Source organism: Eutrema salsugineum, unplaced genomic scaffold (genome assembly GCF_000478725.1).
Source record: "Eutrema salsugineum unplaced genomic scaffold, Eutsalg1_0 scaffold_6, whole genome shotgun sequence".
In the NCBI taxonomy this organism is placed as follows: Eukaryota; Viridiplantae; Streptophyta; class Magnoliopsida; order Brassicales; family Brassicaceae; genus Eutrema; species Eutrema salsugineum.
The window spans coordinates 5,120,958-5,136,574 of NW_006256547.1; the positions used below are offsets into that span (position 1 = coordinate 5,120,958).

The following is a 15,617-nucleotide window of genomic DNA, read 5'->3' on the forward strand; positions in this document are numbered from 1 at the left end:
CCCGAGAATAATGACACGATGTGCAACAAGACCAACCCTACAGTGATATCGCTCTGAAGTTGATGCCTGCCCTTTTTTTCAAAAGTTCAGCTATGAATAAACAGTGCTTAATAGATTATTTATGTTTATATCAACTTTGATGCTAGAATAGGAAGTAGTCATTCTTAATTTTATTAATCCTTGGTTTGTTTTCATACTTGAATAAGTAACGCTTTATTCAAAGAAAAGATGGGTAAACGTTTCAAATCCATAGTTTCTTAAGCTAAATTTGACCATGTTGTGAAAACAAAAAGTTAGTGAGAGTCTTTATGATTATTGCGAATGGAGAGCATTAGAACTTGGAAGAAAAAAGTCTTAACAAATACATATATTGTAATGCTTGTTTAAGAAAGTGTTTAGGTCAAAGAAGACTGTCTATGCGAGACGGCAATCTCTTGAAGAAGTTACTTGGCAAAGAAGGTAACTTGCTTCTAAACTTTGGGTGCCTTAGATAGTATAGCCCACCAGCCAGTGTTATTGCTTTGAATGGCATTACGTAAAGAACCACGGATGCAGCCAAGCAGAACAAGATGAAGAGGCTTGTAGCCCTGGGGTCTCGCCAGCTCATAAGTGACTGAATTCTCTCTCCCTGAGCAGCAATGTCTCCAACAACAGTCTGAATCCTACCTGCCACGCTTCTGAGCCGGTCATACCTAAGCCGCACCAAGTCTTGTGACCGAGAAGTTGGGAATGTGTCAAACTCTTCATCAAGCTCATCAGGACCAACAGCCTCGGCCCACGAGAGCTTCATATCCATGTGAGGAGGGTGTCTTGGCCTGGACTTGAAGTTCCACAATCCGATGAAGAACATGTAGAGAAACATTGTGGGCAAAATAAGTTCAGGGTACATGACCAAAATGAAGAACAAGACATGAACCAGAACCGAAGTAACTGGGTATCTCCAGTTGCAGACATCCTCAAGCCATTTCCCGACTAAGAAATAACCCGAGAGAAGCGACATTATGCGAAAAAAGTTGGCTTTGCTTCTTCTCATGCTCCACAGGTGAGAGTCTACATCTAACATGTACTCGACGACCTCTTTCCTAAGTGGCGGCTCAGCTCGGCCGAGGCGGGTTGCAACGATGTTCATGGCTTGATACCTTAAACCATCTACTTGGTTAACTGTGAAAGGGAAAAGATAGTGCATTTTGGGGAGAAGCGGGTGGCCATAATTGTAGATGATGTTGGCTAAAGAGAGGGTTGTAAAACGGACTGATAACTGGAGGTCACCAGTTTTCTTGAGGCCGTGCGGTTGAAGAACAAGAAGCGGGAATGAGTGTGTATAGATCTTGTGAGCCTCTAGTGTAGACAACCTGATTCGAACCTGTTACAAGAGTCAAAATTTAAAATGGAACTAAAGGAAAAAAAGCTATTGGCCACTCTAACATTATAGAGAGTCAGAAACAAAGAGATTTCACCTTTCCGATTCTTGCATCTCTAGAAACGTCATGTCCAGACTGTACAGTACCCAAATGACAATTGTCGAAAATTCCAAGAGTGACAACAGTACAAGGATCATAGACTTCCCATGTGTACTGCTCGTTCCATCTCGGACTCAGTGAGTCAAGAATGGTTCTGGTTCTCACCCATTTTTGCCCAAACTTAGCCACACAATAAGCGTCTGTGCTTCCTCTACCGTCTTTCAACTTCATAGGCACCAACCCTTTTGCTCCAAGAATCCCAATCTCCAGCATACCAACCGGCTGCTTCCATAGCTGTCTAGCCGTCGGTCTTGTGTCACTAATGTACATTGTTGACTCGTCCATCACATGGTAGCCTCCTTCAAGACAGATTCGCAGGTGAATCCGGCTTGAGAACTTATGTTCTTTCCTCCTTGAGTCTCCGTCAAGAACTCCGGTACCGTACTTATCAAGATTGAACCACCGAGAATGAACAGGACGGTGGTCTAACCGCTTCTCGAGCATGTTCATTGGCAAGCTGATCTTGCCAATCACTTCATCTTTTGACGTGTGAACGCGGTCTTCTACTGAGATCACTAGCTGCTCTTCAAATGGTTCAGCAACCACAAAGACAAGATCTTCATTCCAGAGAGGATTTGTGGTCTTCATGGGACAGATCTTGGTCTTGAGGGTTTGCATCCCGACATTGGCTTTAACGAAAACATCAGGAAGCCGAGTTCTGTCACTCGGGATCATGTCTTGAGCTTCGATAACATTGACTCTTAAGTACCATAGCTTAGGAGATACATATACCTTGGATCTGATGTTGAACACGCCTTCTCCATGAACAGAAGCAGAGTCGGCATGCCATGCTTCAGGAAAAGCTTCATCGGCTTGAGTTCCCATCCAGACAGCAAGCATTATCTCTCCCCGTACTACTCTGCCTTCTCCTCTCCAATCCTCTAATCGGTACCACTGTGGAGCTAAAGGACTGTTTGGTGGAACCCTTGTAGGGATCTCGTTAAGATCAAACACTACCTTTCCAAGAAAATCATCTCTGCCTAACGTTTCCTTGTCCTTCACAAAGACTTCAAGAACCGATGATTGAATCCGTTCTTTGGTAAATGCGAAAACTTGGTTCCATTCAGGGACAGTTGTCTTTCTATCAAAGTGTTTCGTTCTTCCCTTGTAGTTCCCAAGCTTCACCTCCACGTAAGGATCACATCCGCCAGTGATTGAACCTTGAGGAAGTTCCTTGGCTCTGACAACTCGAACGTAAAGATAAAACATCTGCTCCACAAGATCGTATGTGCCTGTGAATCTTTCTCCAACGTTTGTGTTTGGCCATCTCTCTCCAAGTTCCAGATTCATGTCTTTCACTTTAAAGTCATCTGGGTCAGTGTCACCATATGATTGCAAGTGGTTTGTCTTGTGAGAGGGAAGCTGGTTAGCTCCACGTGGCTGCTGAGGATGAAGATGGTTAGCTCCACGAGACGGTGGTTTGTTGGCTTCTTGCGGGTTTTCACGAGACCGCAGGCGAATGGAATGCATTGGTGCAGGCCGTGCAAAGACTTCTTGTCTATGTAGTTTTTGAACAGCTTCTTTAACTTGTTCAGTTCCTCCTGCTGTCTTCTTTCCTTCTACACACTCGCTGGAGGATTCAGCAAAATCTTCTTGCTCTGCTGATGCAAAACTCTCCCGAGAATCTTCTGTTTCAGAATCAGTAATATTTTCTTCTATTCCAGAAGCAGCAAGAAGGGAGGCTTGCGTTGGGCTGGTGTAAGGTTTGGAAGGAAAAGGAAGAGGAACGGTTTGGTCTGGTTCGGATAATGAGATGTAGAATTTGAGGCCAATCTCACCTTTAACAGAAGATAGAAGCGATTTCTTCTCCAACGTGAAGCGCTGGTACACTTGGTCGCCTTCGTAAACAATGTTAGAGAACGAAATCTTGACTCTACCGAGGAAACTTCTACCGGGAACTGGTCTTCGTTCGTGGTAAACAGAGACTTCAATGTGTTGGTTGTGATGGTTTATTACCTTGCGGTCGTAATCGAAGTAGAGTTTCTGGTTCCAAACAGGGTTAAGACTTTTGGGTACGGTTCTGGTTTTGCTCAACTGATTAAGGTAATCAACTTCTACAAAAGGACTTGCTGAGCCTTGGCCATCTCTGGGCATAAGGTTTTGAGCATCCACCACATGTACGACCAGTTTGGTGGTGTTTCTCATGGTGGGTTTCTTTGGTTTCTTGGGGTCCAAGGGAGGTTTTAAAAGGGAAAGAATCTAAAGGAGAGAAACCCAATTGGGGAAGAAAAGTATTTATTCTGATTAAACTACCACGAAAGAAGCTTGTTTGTTGGTTGAAGTAAAGAATGGGATTATGAAGAAACTGCTTTTTGTCTCTGATTGTGCTACAAGCTTTTGTAAGATTCTCTCTAGGAAGATGTATTTGGAGGAAAAGTATAAAACTTTTGCCAAGTGTAAAGTCTTTGGGACTCTGCAAATGATTACAAATCGTGCAAATTCAGATAATGACCGATGACTTGTTTCATTTCCAACTTTTCATTTTTTTAACACCGACTTGTGTGGCAAATTAACTTCGGCTGATTCTGGACACTTTTGACATGAAATGTGAATATTCTTTTACCACACACAGATCAAACTGTATAATTCATGTAAAAATTTCATTATTGCGTTTCTCAGAAGTTTATAACAAATAAATACGTGCTGATCGTTTCTATTCAAAGCTCAGAGCAAACAATCCTTTTAATTTCATAAATATGTATTTATTAGATTTTTGACATCAATGGTAAATTATATTTCTGGAATGGGAAATAAAAAAGTTCTATGTTGAGAGACCGAGTCAAATGAGCATATGGACTAACTTCACAGTCACAATGAAAGATCCAATGTGTACCTCAAACCAATAACCTGTCTTCAGGAAAGCACAATGTCATGACTCGGATTGACTAAAGGTGCGTGCTCGCATCAAACAGTCAAACATGGCAAGTCCTAAGTAATTTCCCATTCTTCTTTCTGCAATGCTATGTCCTCGTGACGCTGAGCTTTTGGAGAGCCAGCACCAATAAACCAGCTTTTGTTCGCTTGCAACGAAGATGCTAAAAGCTAACCTGAGAATGTCGTCTGTAAATTCCATTGAATGAAATTTACGTTTCTGGTCTGAGACGGGAATGACATTAATGGGGGCAAAAGCAAGATCAGATTCAATTGAATGAATTCCTATGGAAAACACCATCCATGTCAGAAGCACAGGCTGCTAAAGTCAGATACAGAATGTGGCCTTTAACTCTCACATTCTCTTCGCAATGTCTTGATTTGGCTCTACTGTAGCAAAAATTGCAGCCGACTATCTACTAAAACGACTGTTTATGTCCTTCAACTACAGGACAGCCAGAGTCTTATCCAGATATCAGATTATTGTCCGACTCTTCTTCTTCTTCTGACCAAACCGGATAAATAGCCTTGATACTGTTGTTCCCCAAATCAGCCTCAAAAGATTTCTGATACAGTCCCCTACTTCTATCAAGAAACCCTTCATTCATCATGTTTGCAAATTTTTCCCTGATTTCAACGAGCGGGTGCTTTTCAAGGAGATGCCGCCTATCATATGCTTCTCTAAGGATCACTGTCTGTGTATCACACTTCATAGAAATGTAGAAAATACCTGGGTGGCGCTCAAACACTTTGGTGAACTTCTGAGGAAGTGCAAACGGTTTACGAAGATTGCTCACGTTTCTCCTCTCCAACTTTTTCCCAATCGTTAGATGAAGAAGCTCGTGAAACAGTCCTACGTTTCTCTTCTCAGATATATCAGTTCTTGGATCCAAATGAGATGCATCGACATAAGGTGACGTATAAGGGAGTCTCTGCCATTCTTGGAGCCACTCCATGCTCTTCCTCTTCAGTCCAAAACCCCTCGTAAACTTAACCGGGAAGGCTGTACGATTATCATTTCTCAGGTCTTGTTTCAACTGCAGTTGGGAAACAGCTAAGCGTTCATCCCAATGTATCAGTTTCAAACCCACAAGATCGCTGGACAACTTTACAAAACAGAATAAATCAGGGTGATTAGGAATCAACGAGGCTTGATAATCATATGGCAAACCCATATCCCATCTGAGATGGTCAATGGAGTGCAGAGGAAGTGTTCTTTGGACCGTAAGCATAAGAAGTTTGCATAACCTCACAAGAACATCCTCCTTGTTCACCCGTAGAACATCAGCTTCTTCACGGTGAATATCTACTGCTTCAGGGGTTAAACCGAAACAAGGGACACGAGTACCCGCACTGTCACGATAACAATGCTCCACAAAAATGTTGGGATATCTCCGGATAAAAGCGGCGAGCTTAAGATCTTGAGGCAGACCAAGCTGACCACGGTGAGTGTTTAGGTGGAAGATTGGTAATCTTGAATCAGGAGCTGAGGAGATAACTGAAACAAGGTTGCAAACTGCTCTAAGATGCTTTTCACGAACCACAACAGCATCGAGTTCCTTATCTTTCACCCATTTCAACTTAACATTAACTAGACCACATTTCTGCATAAAATCGAATCCTTGTCTGCATTTGCACAAAGTAGTAGAGAGACTAACCCTTCGCTGCAGCAACCACCGCATTAGAAACCCGATTTATCGATTACGAGCAGGCTCCATGAGATTACGACAAACAGCCCAGCCTCTGAGAAATCCAAGCACAGATTTTAGTAACTCACAGCTAAATTGGTCATAATTTTCAACTTTCCTGTAACAACAGCAGTTTTGGGTATGGAAATAAGCAGCAAAAAACAAAACTTGAAATACCAGGACGATGAACAATTGAAATTAGATGATTGAGCAGAATAGTATCAATCTACTGCATCAAACTCATGTTGACTGTGAACTTTGAATGAAGGGTGAATTTACCTGCAACCACGAGGTTTTCAAGGGCAAAAGGAAGTGACTTTTGATTCACAGCTTTGCCGTTATTTCTCTGTCAGACGAACACAGTCGAGCGCAACGACGGCAAGTTAAAGAGATGACGGCAAGTTAAAGAGATGACGGCTTCTGATTTTCTTTTTTTTTTTCTTTTTTTTGGGTAGTGGACTGGTTGACCCATTAAATGGTAATATGGGCGGGTCAAGTCGGGTCAGGGTTAGCGGGTTATAAAGGAAATGGTCAAACCCGGTATTGTGTGGCGAACAACAGAAACTGCGTCTTCTACACAGTTCTCAAGCATCATCAAAACAGGGTTTTGCTAGGGTTTTAAGTTGGCTGCTCTGTCTGATGCACTTGACCCTTATTATTCCCACTCATTAAATCTCCATAGAATTCGAGCAGAAGCTATACATCTAATCTCGAAAGCCTCGCGAAAATGGTCCCTACCAATGGCGCAAAGGTTCTTCGCTTGTTGACTCGTCGATGTCTCTCCTCAACGCTTCTTCAAGATTGTGCCAATCAGGTTGGTCCTTCTCTCTCGCTCTCTCTCTCTTTCTCTCCCTCTCCTCTCTCTCAATTTCAAATTGTGTCTATGGGAATCTGCAGAAACTCAGGGGAGTAGCTGTTGGGAGTTTTAGGAGATTGAATACGGGTGCTGGCAATCCTGCGAAAGTGCTTGGAGATTACGCTTCAAAATCTGGTATAATTGCTGCATAATCGCTATACGAAAATGTAAAAATTATGAATTGTTGAGTCATTTCGAGTATTGCCAGAGAATTAACATTATGATCTTCTGATGCAGGGCATGATCGGAAATGGATCAACTTTGGAGCTTTTAATTCTAAATTTGGTTCAACAAGGTCTATCCATGGAACAGGTAGGATCGGAGCTTCCTTAATTTCTGACAGTTGTTTTATAATTGAAACTCGTTACAATATGTTTTCTGTTTTCGAATACTAGGTTCTTCATGTATGTCTTCTAAAGACTATTATGAACTTCTTGGAGTGAGCAAGAATGCTCCAGAAGGTGAAATCAAGAAGGCTTATTATGGGGTAGGGACAATGTGGCTGAGTGCTTGCATCTTTATGTTGTTCGTGTATGGGATCAATTATGTTCATCTGCTGGTTTCTCACTGATTGATGCTAATGTTTATATCTTTTTTCCAGCTTGCGAAGAAACTCCATCCTGATATGAATAAAGATGACCCAGAAGCTGAGAAGAAGTTCCAGGAGGTCTCAAAAGCTTATGAAGTGAGTTTGACATCTTAGACGAAATTGTTTGGTATGATCTGTTAATAATCTTATATACTGAAGAGAATTGTGGTTTGGGACTTTTTTTGGATCAGATTTTGAAAGATAAGGAGAAGCGTGACCTTTATGACCAGGTACATACACCTCATCATATTTCTTGGATTTCGTTATTGCAAGCTTGCATGTTTTTGCATTGTTCCCTCGATTACCTATTACCGATGATCTAAGTCTGTTGTAATGTCTGCAGGTTGGGCATGAAGCATTTGAGCAAAATGCTACTGGTGGATTTTCAAATGATGCAGGAGCAGGAGGCTTCGAAGGGTTTAACCCCTTTGACATCTTTGGACGGGGCTTTAGCGATGTAATATTTTTTCTTTCTTGGTTTTCATCTAATGTGTTCCACTCAAAAGAATATTGTCTACAGTTCATAGTTGATATTTTGATAAGGATAGCCAAGTTATACTTCCTTTTGAATGAAAATGGTTTAACTTATCAGCATCAATGGTTTACACGCTAATTCTTTCAATAATCAGATCTTCAACCAAAGGCAAGATTTCGGAGGTCAAGATGTCAAGGTATTACGATCTGCTTATTTTCAAATTTATGTGCTCCTAGACTAATCCGTTTTTCTTTTTTCTCCTTCTATACTTTTGTAAGGTTTTGCTTGATCTTTCTTTTATGGAAGCTGTTCAAGGATGCTCCAAAACTGTGACCTTTCAAACCGATCTGTCTTGCAATACTTGTGGTATGCTTATATTCTTACGATCAATGTGCTCGTGTGCGTTATATATTGTTATTGTCTCAATCTCAAGTTACTGATCGTTGTTTTCTTTCTTCCTCTCACATTCAGGTGGACAAGGTGTTCCTCCTGGTACCAAACGTGAAAAATGCAAAGCCTGTAATGGCTCTGGGATGGTCAGTATCATGTTACAAAACTCTAGTTTGAACACTGTAATTATGGTTTTTTAATTTTTATGATGGTTTAAGGTGAGACACTTACGTTTTTCAGACAACAATGAGAAGTGGTATATTAAGCATCCAACGATCTTGCCAAAAGTGTGGTGGAGCTGGTCAAACGTTCTCAGTATGTCATATATCTGGCCATCTTCTGTTAGATTCATCCCAAATGTTCGGTCTTTAAGTAGGTTTCTATAACGATTGGATTGCTCACAACTTCTTGTGTTGGGGTATTACTAGAGTATTTGCAAATCCTGTAGAGGGGCTAGAGTGGTTCGAGGACAGAAGTCAGTGAAAGTCAATATTGATCCAGGTAATTTCTCTTTGCATATCTTTAGGTAATAATTAAAAACAAACTATAATCTTTATCCCTTGAACCTCTTCAATTGTACATATTTGTTAAACTTTTCAGGGGTTGACAATAGCGATACATTAAAAGTAGCAAGGGCGGGTGGGGCTGATCCTGAAGGTGACCAACCTGGAGATCTCTATGTTATTTTCAAGGTGACTTTACTTAAGTCAACTTTTTAATGGACAGCCATAGTTAATAATTTCATTGCGTTCTCAATATCTCAGCTGTATTCCTTTTCAGGTTCGTGAAGATCCTGTGTTCCGCAGAGATGGATCAGATATTCATGTGGATTCGGTTCTCAATGTTACCCAGGTGAAATAACATGCTCTTGTCAATCCTGTATCTAAAAGTTCATAGGTGCTTTAGCCTTTATTATTTGTTTCGAACTTCTGATGCAGTATCCTTGAGCTCTTTTGCCAATTTTTGTTTTGTTCCTGATAACCAAGTATATTCTTCATGTTTTCCCAGGCCATTCTTGGAGGAACCATTCAAGTTCCAACCCTCACCGGTGATGTGGTCGTCAAGGTTTCTAAATGCTTCACTATTTTACATGTTTTAAAATCTTACCCTAGTTATATTGAACGGCCAAAAATGCTTGCCGGCTAAGTGAACAAATTCTCAACGTGAAATAGCATTCGCCAGCCAGATTCTGAACTTCAGTCAGAGTATCTTATTCTTTGATGGAAAAGAGGATCATATTTTTGTTTGCTAGCAATGATAGTTTCGGGTTTCCCCACTTGGTGTAGTTTAGGGCTGGGCTTGGAACTTCTCCAGCAATCTAACTTGGAAACTCTTTTGTTGCAGGTCCGTCCTGGAACCCAACCTGGTCAGAAAGTAGTGCTAAGAAATAAAGGTGAGCTGTTTTTTTTGGTGTTGATAAGTTCAGGTGTAGAATACCTGAAAGGTGATATAAACTCTTGAGCAAGATAGAGAAAGAAAAAGTTCTTGAAACCCATATGGAAGCTGGGGACAGATTGAGAAAACCAAGTATTAATTAGATTCTTATTCGTTTGCTTTTCAATTCACATGGTTTTTGTTTACGATACAAACAGGTATTAGAGCAAGAAAGTCGACTAAATTTGGGGATCAATACGTCCATTTCAACGTCAGCATCCCTGTGTAAGTCCCATAAAGCGACCAAGTAAATTTTGTAGTATGTCAGGTTACACATCGTGATCTCTTATGTTTTGTTTATGTTCTTTGGCAGTAATATAACGCAGAGACAGCGTGAACTGCTTGAGGAATTCATTAAAGAAGAACAAGGTGAATATGAGCGGCGCACGGCTTCTGGATCGTCCCAGTGAAAACTTCAAATGCCATAGCTGAAAAAAAGAAGTATTAATCACCCTTCTTAATGAATATATCAATCAGACATGATTGAGATTATATTGGCTAGGATTAGTGAAAGTATTGGTTTGGTTGTTTCTTTTAACTAACTCTACAATGCTAGAAGATAAAAGAAGAAGAAACTTGCCCTGTTATTTGCCAGTTTTTTTGCTTCTCGAAATTTCGAGGTTTATAGATGTGGTTCATCTTTTCATTATCGTCTGTTCCATTTTTCATACTTGTTCTGAAGTTTAATAAGAATCGTGTTTTCCCTGTGAACGTTACATGCTGTTTTCAAACATTTTGCAGCTTACTTCTTCTGTAAAGTGTTTTTGGGTTAATAACATTGATGGTAGTAATATCACGGACAATAACAACAACAAAAATAACAGTATCATGAAGCATCACAGTAATAAATAGCCCTTTGCCCAGAATTTTTTATTTTTTAAAAATGATTTGAAAAGAGAATGGGCAATAGAACGATTTTTCAAATATTACTTTCTAAAAGTAAGAAGATTTTTTGGGAAGTATTTTCACTGGATACAATGAACATGGAAGGTCGAATACGGACATCAAATCTACTCTATCTCCCGCCATATCACAGCAGCAACACCAAAGAGAAACGGAAAGTAAAAGGAGACGTGTTTCTCTCTTCCTCTCCTTTGTCGGAAGAATCGTTATGGAGTTGCCGGTTGTAGATCTGTCGCGTTACTTACAATTCTCGGATGATGGGTCGGTTTCTCAACTGGGTACTGATCTTCTCGACTCTTGCCGAGAGGTGAGTCGGATCCTGAAGGAAACCGGAGCTCTTCTGGTCAAAGATCCGAGATGCTCCGCTCAAGACAACGATCGATTCATCGATATGATGGAGACTTATTTCCAGATGCCCGATGATTTCAAGCGATTGCAAGAGAGACCTAATCTACACTACCAGGTTCATAGATCTTCCTTTCTTATCGATTCTTTGATTTACAGATTCACAATCCATTTTAAGCTTTTTTCTCTCCCTTTGGATTGGGTTTTGCACCAAGCCAAACTCAATCTTCACTATGGATGATCCAGACTAGACACTGGGCAATGATTAGGGTTCGAAATCACTAGTCCTCTCCATTGAAATCTAATTTGGGCATTATCACTATTGCTCAATTGCACTTGTGTTCAATTGCACTTGTGTTGGTTAAAAATTCAATCTTTGCTATGTAAATAGGGAAAAAAAATTAATTGGCTATGGTGGATTCAACAGGTTGGTGTGACACCGGAAGGAGTTGAAGTTCCAAGAAGCTTGGTTGATGAAGAGATGCAAGAAAAATTCAAGACAATGCCCGAAGAATACAAACCACACACTCCTAAGGGACCAGATCACAAGTGGAGATACATGTGGAGAGTAGGTCCTCGGCCATCAGACACACGCTTTAAGGTATGGTCTCGATACATCTCACTAGATTGGTAGCTATATGTTTTTATAATAAAATTGTTTTAAGTGTTGATTATTACGAGATACCATGTTTAGGAGCTCAACTCTGAGCCTGTCATACCAGAAGGTTTTCCAGAATGGAAAGAAATAATGGACTCATGGGGTTACAAGATGATATCAGCTGTTGAAGTGAGACACTTTTACAGAGTTGGCATCTGATGATTGTTCAGTTTTAGTTAACTACGAGGTGATGATTTTTTTTCTTAAATTGTTCAGGTTGTTGCTGAGATGGCAGCAATCGGGTTTGGTTTGCCCAAGGATGCATTTACATCACTCATGAAGCAGGTAAATTCTTAGGCCTTCTAATATGAGCCTTTTTTTTTATATTCAGCTGTGTTTGGATTATTGTGGAAACAAAAGGAAAAATTTAGTGTTCAAAACAGTCCACATTTAGCTTAAGTTTTGGATGAATGGTTAAAGTGGAAACTTGGGTCATGCGTGGATTGTGATTTCTTTTAACTTGAAGAGTATCCTTCTTGTGAATCTCAGGGCCCTCATCTTCTTGCTCCAACGGGAAGTGATCTTAGCTGTTACAACGAGGAGGGCACGATATTTGCAGGATATCACTATGACCTCAATTTCCTAACAATTCATGGAAAAAGTAGGTTCCCTGGTCTATATATCTGGTTAAGGAATGGGGAAAAAGTTGCGGTTAAAGTTCCTGTAGGCTGCCTCTTGATTCAAGCTGGAAAGCAGGTATGAAAAGGTTACCACATTTGTTTACTTGATATTGAGTAAACTAGGGGAAGAAACTATGTAATGAATTGAGATTCTACTACATTAGCTAAATTGTTGGTTACTCATGTGTTTAGATAGAATGGTTGACTGCTGGAGAATGCATTGCCGGAATGCATGAAGTCGTTGTCACAAGCAAGACTATGGATGCAATCAAATTAGCAAAAGAACAAAACCGAAGCCTATGGAGAGTTTCCTCGACTGTAAGTCTTCTGAACCAGTTTCCTTAAAAGTTTTCCAACAGACACAACATTTAGGCTTATCTGAAAGATTTCTTTTTGTCCATCTTGCAGTTGTTTGCCCACATTGCCTCTGATGCTGAGCTGAAACCTTTGGGACATTTCGCAGAATCATCTCTAGCAAGTAACTATCCGGCGATACCCGCAGGAGAGTATGTGGAACAAGAGCTCTCTGTCATCAATCTAAAAGGAAAGAAGGGATTTTCTTAACTTTTCTGTTCAACCAACTAGTTGCATTCGTGGGTGGAAAACATATTCTACTTCCTCCTGATTCAGAAGATTTGAAACCTCTGCTTTTGTGGAAGCAGTTGGTTTTGATAAGTCAGATGTCGATCAAAATTGGGACTTCTACTTGTTGATTTTAAACGTTTCAAACGTTTCTTTATCTATTGCGTTTTAAATATGTTGGCTAGCCATATCTGTTATAACCAGAAGTCCTATTAGACACATGATATCACAATTTGTTGAAGTATATCCCTAACAAGGTGTAGCTTCAATTGTCAAAAAAAAAAAAAAAAAAACTTTTGTGTATCTGAATCAACAGAACTCAATTCAGTGTATATAATGTTTAATTTTTTAAAAATCTACCAACAACAGCTTACATACAAAGTAGACACATTGTTTTATTCAGTCAAAAGAGAGGAGGAAAAGAAATCACAACAAAAAAGAAGAGAGAAAGAAAATGATTTCTATGATGTTCCACAACAACCCTTTCCTTTAGATTCAGTATCTTCTCCAGGAACAACAATCTTAGTTCCTTGCAGGAGTGAGGAGTCCCCTCCAGATTCTCCTTCCTCATTGGCAACAAGATTCTTTTTGCTCACAATTCGGTAGATTTCAGTAAGAACGGTGAGAAAAGACGGCTCGACATTGCTGGAATCAAGAGCTGAAGTCTCCATGAAGAAGAGGTTTTCTCTTTGAGCAAATTCTTTAGCATCCTCGGTTGGTACAGCTCGAAGTGTGCCGAGATCAGTCTTGTTTCCTATGAGCATAATCACAATGTTTTTGTCTGCGTGTCCTCTCAACTCTTCCAACCACCTCGCTACATGATCAAATGTCTGTCGTTTTGTTATGTCATAAACAAGCATTGCCCCTACTGCACCTCTGTAGTATGCACTCGTCACCGCTCGATACCTGAATAAAAGAACTCCACAAATCAGAGAGATTAACATATACAGTTTGAGATAGCGGGAAAAATATTTGATCTCCAAATATATAAAAGATTAAAATCAGCATGAAGATTTTAAAAGGGTTCTTGATTTCATAAACAAAATCATCCAATCAAGATCTCAAAATCGTCCACTATTCAGAGAGGCCTATTAAGAAGTTTTAAGGAAGTGTTGTTATAGATATCCAACAAGATTGATCTAAGATCATTTCCGATGGAAGGAAGAAATTACCGTTCTTGACCAGCAGTGTCCCATATCTGAGCTTTGACAGTTTTTTTGTCGATGGTAAGAGTCCTGGTCTGGAACTCGACACCGATCGTTGCCTTGGACTCGATACTGAACTCGTTCCTAGAGAATCTAGCGAGAAGCTGAGATTTGCCAACCGCAGAGTCGCCAATCAAGACTACCTTGAACACATAATCGATCTTCTGATTGAAGTTGCTCTGCAAATTTGACATCTTTCTGATGCTAGACAAATAATCTTCTGATGAAAATTAGAACACAGAGGTCAAAAGAGAGAATTTAGCGCAGGATATCTTGAATCATCATCTGATGATAGTCAGAGATCTAGATTGGTTCAGCACGTTAAGAGAGAATGACCGGGAAAAAAGAATTGACCAATTATAAAGAAGAAAGTGGGTTGCGAGCATCGGTAAGAACGTGAGGGGAAGAAACGAGGAGGGAACGGCAACTTCTATGTGGGTCCCGCCTTGTGCCTTTTTAACTACTCTTTTTATGTACATTATCACGGAGATTAGTAGTAATATTAAGAGGAGATAATTACACGAGTCGTTTACACTATATCGCTCTTTTTGAGTTTTTATTTATATATTATAGCACTTTAATTTGAAGTAGCTCTTTCTTTAAGTTTAGGAGAAGGAAATTATTTTGCTGTCCTTATCCATTCTAAATGAGAATATATTGGTTTACTTTTTGTAAAATAAACCGGTTCAGCTTCTCATTTTTTCTCCAAACCTGTTTTCTCTTTCTCACTCAAATCCTCTTCTTCATTTTCTCCAGCACGTTCTTTTTCTCTCAGATTTCTCTCTATCAAATCTCTATTTTTCCTCTTCTCTATTTTTCCTCTTCTCTATTTTTTCTCTTCCTTTTGAATCTCCCTTTCTCTTTCTCGGATCTCTCTTCTTCCTCTTAACCATTTTGTTCTCTTCTTCTTCTTCTTTAATTAAAGGTGGCCACAAATTTTCCCACCACCACTCTTCATCTTCAGCTGTTAAACCCAGAGATAACTCGACAACACCAGATGAGCATGCCAAAATTCGTATTTCTCCAGATCTGGATAGTTGCAGACAATTAAAATTAATTGTCCATGTAAACTTGTACACCACACAATCCTTATTTGTTCGTCTCCATGTGTTCTTACCACAGTGGACATAAATTATATTTAAAAAACGACCATTGGACAACAACCCTACGGTATTGTATATTGTTTCTTGTTTTAATTTGCTTGTTGAGACTTGACCATTAACTATGTTCCATATGGTTATCTTTATATAGACAAGATATTCATCTTGAAAGTTTTAGAGAGAAAGCTCTCATGTTTTAATATAAGTGAATAAGTAAGATAATATGGACGCTTGTAGAATGTTGCTCAATCTGGTGTAAGTAAAAATGTGAGTAACTTGGTGTTATGGTTGTTGTGCTATGTTCAATAAACCATATACATTAATGGTGTCCATATAGACCTGTCCATATCTCCTATGTTGAGATTATGGACAAATCCACAA

The 15,617-nt window shown here is 39.8% G+C and overlaps 5 protein-coding genes across 6 annotated transcripts; 2 read left to right on the forward strand and 3 right to left on the reverse strand.

Moving 5' to 3' along the window:
• Window positions 1–393: 393 nt before the first annotated feature.
• LOC18011688 (FT-interacting protein 1) lies at window positions 394–3,665 on the reverse strand. The gene is made up of 2 exons (XM_006395158.2): window positions 1,458–3,665; window positions 394–1,363 (listed from the first exon to the last, which is right to left on the reverse strand). The coding sequence occupies exons 1-2, from the start codon at window positions 3,663–3,665 to the stop codon at window positions 401–403; spliced, it is 3,171 nt and encodes a 1,056-aa protein (XP_006395220.1). The 3' UTR covers window positions 394–400.
• A 479-nt stretch (window positions 3,666–4,144) lies between these two features.
• On the reverse strand, window positions 4,145–6,497 carry LOC18011661 (protein WHAT'S THIS FACTOR 1 homolog). 2 transcript variants are annotated; one of them, XM_006395160.2, is made up of 2 exons: window positions 6,359–6,497; window positions 4,145–6,134 (listed from the first exon to the last, which is right to left on the reverse strand). In XM_006395160.2, the coding sequence occupies exon 2, from the start codon at window positions 6,071–6,073 to the stop codon at window positions 4,856–4,858; it is 1,218 nt and encodes a 405-aa protein (XP_006395222.1). In that variant the 5' UTR covers window positions 6,074–6,134; window positions 6,359–6,497; the 3' UTR covers window positions 4,145–4,855. The 2 variants fall into 2 exon arrangements, with proteins under 2 accessions (XP_006395222.1, XP_024007642.1); XM_024151874.1 differs by having other exon boundaries at window positions 4,145–6,197; window positions 6,359–6,491.
• Window positions 6,498–6,643: 146 nt separating this feature from the next.
• Window positions 6,644–10,528, forward strand: LOC18011595 (chaperone protein dnaJ GFA2, mitochondrial). Its single transcript, XM_006395161.2, has 18 exons — window positions 6,644–6,893; window positions 6,977–7,070; window positions 7,173–7,247; window positions 7,331–7,422; window positions 7,537–7,620; window positions 7,716–7,754; window positions 7,868–7,981; window positions 8,154–8,195; window positions 8,278–8,365; window positions 8,471–8,535; window positions 8,630–8,704; window positions 8,818–8,890; window positions 8,990–9,081; window positions 9,170–9,241; window positions 9,398–9,454; window positions 9,734–9,782; window positions 9,982–10,048; window positions 10,137–10,528. Exons 1-18 carry the CDS (start codon window positions 6,807–6,809, stop codon window positions 10,231–10,233), a joined length of 1,362 nt encoding a protein of 453 aa, XP_006395223.1. The 5' UTR covers window positions 6,644–6,806; the 3' UTR covers window positions 10,234–10,528.
• A 316-nt stretch (window positions 10,529–10,844) lies between these two features.
• On the forward strand, window positions 10,845–13,224 carry LOC18011596. The gene is made up of 7 exons (XM_006395162.2): window positions 10,845–11,189; window positions 11,499–11,672; window positions 11,766–11,858; window positions 11,946–12,014; window positions 12,219–12,425; window positions 12,542–12,667; window positions 12,758–13,224. Exons 1-7 carry the CDS (start codon window positions 10,935–10,937, stop codon window positions 12,911–12,913), a joined length of 1,080 nt encoding a protein of 359 aa, XP_006395224.1. The 5' UTR covers window positions 10,845–10,934; the 3' UTR covers window positions 12,914–13,224.
• Window positions 13,225–13,259: 35 nt separating this feature from the next.
• LOC18011888 (ras-related protein RABA4c) lies at window positions 13,260–14,560 on the reverse strand. The gene is made up of 2 exons (XM_006395163.2): window positions 14,104–14,560; window positions 13,260–13,837 (listed from the first exon to the last, which is right to left on the reverse strand). Exons 1-2 carry the CDS (start codon window positions 14,328–14,330, stop codon window positions 13,393–13,395), a joined length of 672 nt encoding a protein of 223 aa, XP_006395225.1. The 5' UTR covers window positions 14,331–14,560; the 3' UTR covers window positions 13,260–13,392.
• Window positions 14,561–15,617: the final 1,057 nt, after the last annotated feature.

Excerpts from the sequence above, each read along its gene's own strand:
- LOC18011688 (XM_006395158.2), bottom strand. The coding sequence starts at position 3,665 with ATGAGAAACACCACCAAACTGGTCGTACATGTGGTGGATGCTCAAAAC. Across the intron at positions 1,364-1,457 it reads GAGATGCAAGAATCGGAAAG|GTTCGAATCAGGTTGTCTAC; the intron begins GTGAAATCTCTT and ends CTCTTGTAACAG.
- LOC18011661 (XM_006395160.2), bottom strand. The coding sequence starts at position 6,073 with ATGCGGTGGTTGCTGCAGCGAAGGGTTAGTCTCTCTACTACTTTGTGC.
- LOC18011595 (XM_006395161.2), top strand. The coding sequence starts at position 6,807 with ATGGTCCCTACCAATGGCGCAAAGGTTCTTCGCTTGTTGACTCGTCGA. Across the intron at positions 8,366-8,470 it reads TCTGTCTTGCAATACTTGTG|GTGGACAAGGTGTTCCTCCT; the intron begins GTATGCTTATAT and ends TCTCACATTCAG. Across the intron at positions 8,891-8,989 it reads GAAAGTCAATATTGATCCAG|GGGTTGACAATAGCGATACA; the intron begins GTAATTTCTCTT and ends TAAACTTTTCAG.
- LOC18011596 (XM_006395162.2), top strand. The coding sequence starts at position 10,935 with ATGGAGTTGCCGGTTGTAGATCTGTCGCGTTACTTACAATTCTCGGAT. Across the intron at positions 11,859-11,945 it reads AGATGATATCAGCTGTTGAA|GTTGTTGCTGAGATGGCAGC; the intron begins GTGAGACACTTT and ends TAAATTGTTCAG. Across the intron at positions 12,668-12,757 it reads TATGGAGAGTTTCCTCGACT|TTGTTTGCCCACATTGCCTC; the intron begins GTAAGTCTTCTG and ends TCCATCTTGCAG.
- LOC18011888 (XM_006395163.2), bottom strand. The coding sequence starts at position 14,330 with ATGTCAAATTTGCAGAGCAACTTCAATCAGAAGATCGATTATGTGTTC. Across the intron at positions 13,838-14,103 it reads GACACTGCTGGTCAAGAACG|GTATCGAGCGGTGACGAGTG; the intron begins GTAATTTCTTCC and ends TCTTTTATTCAG.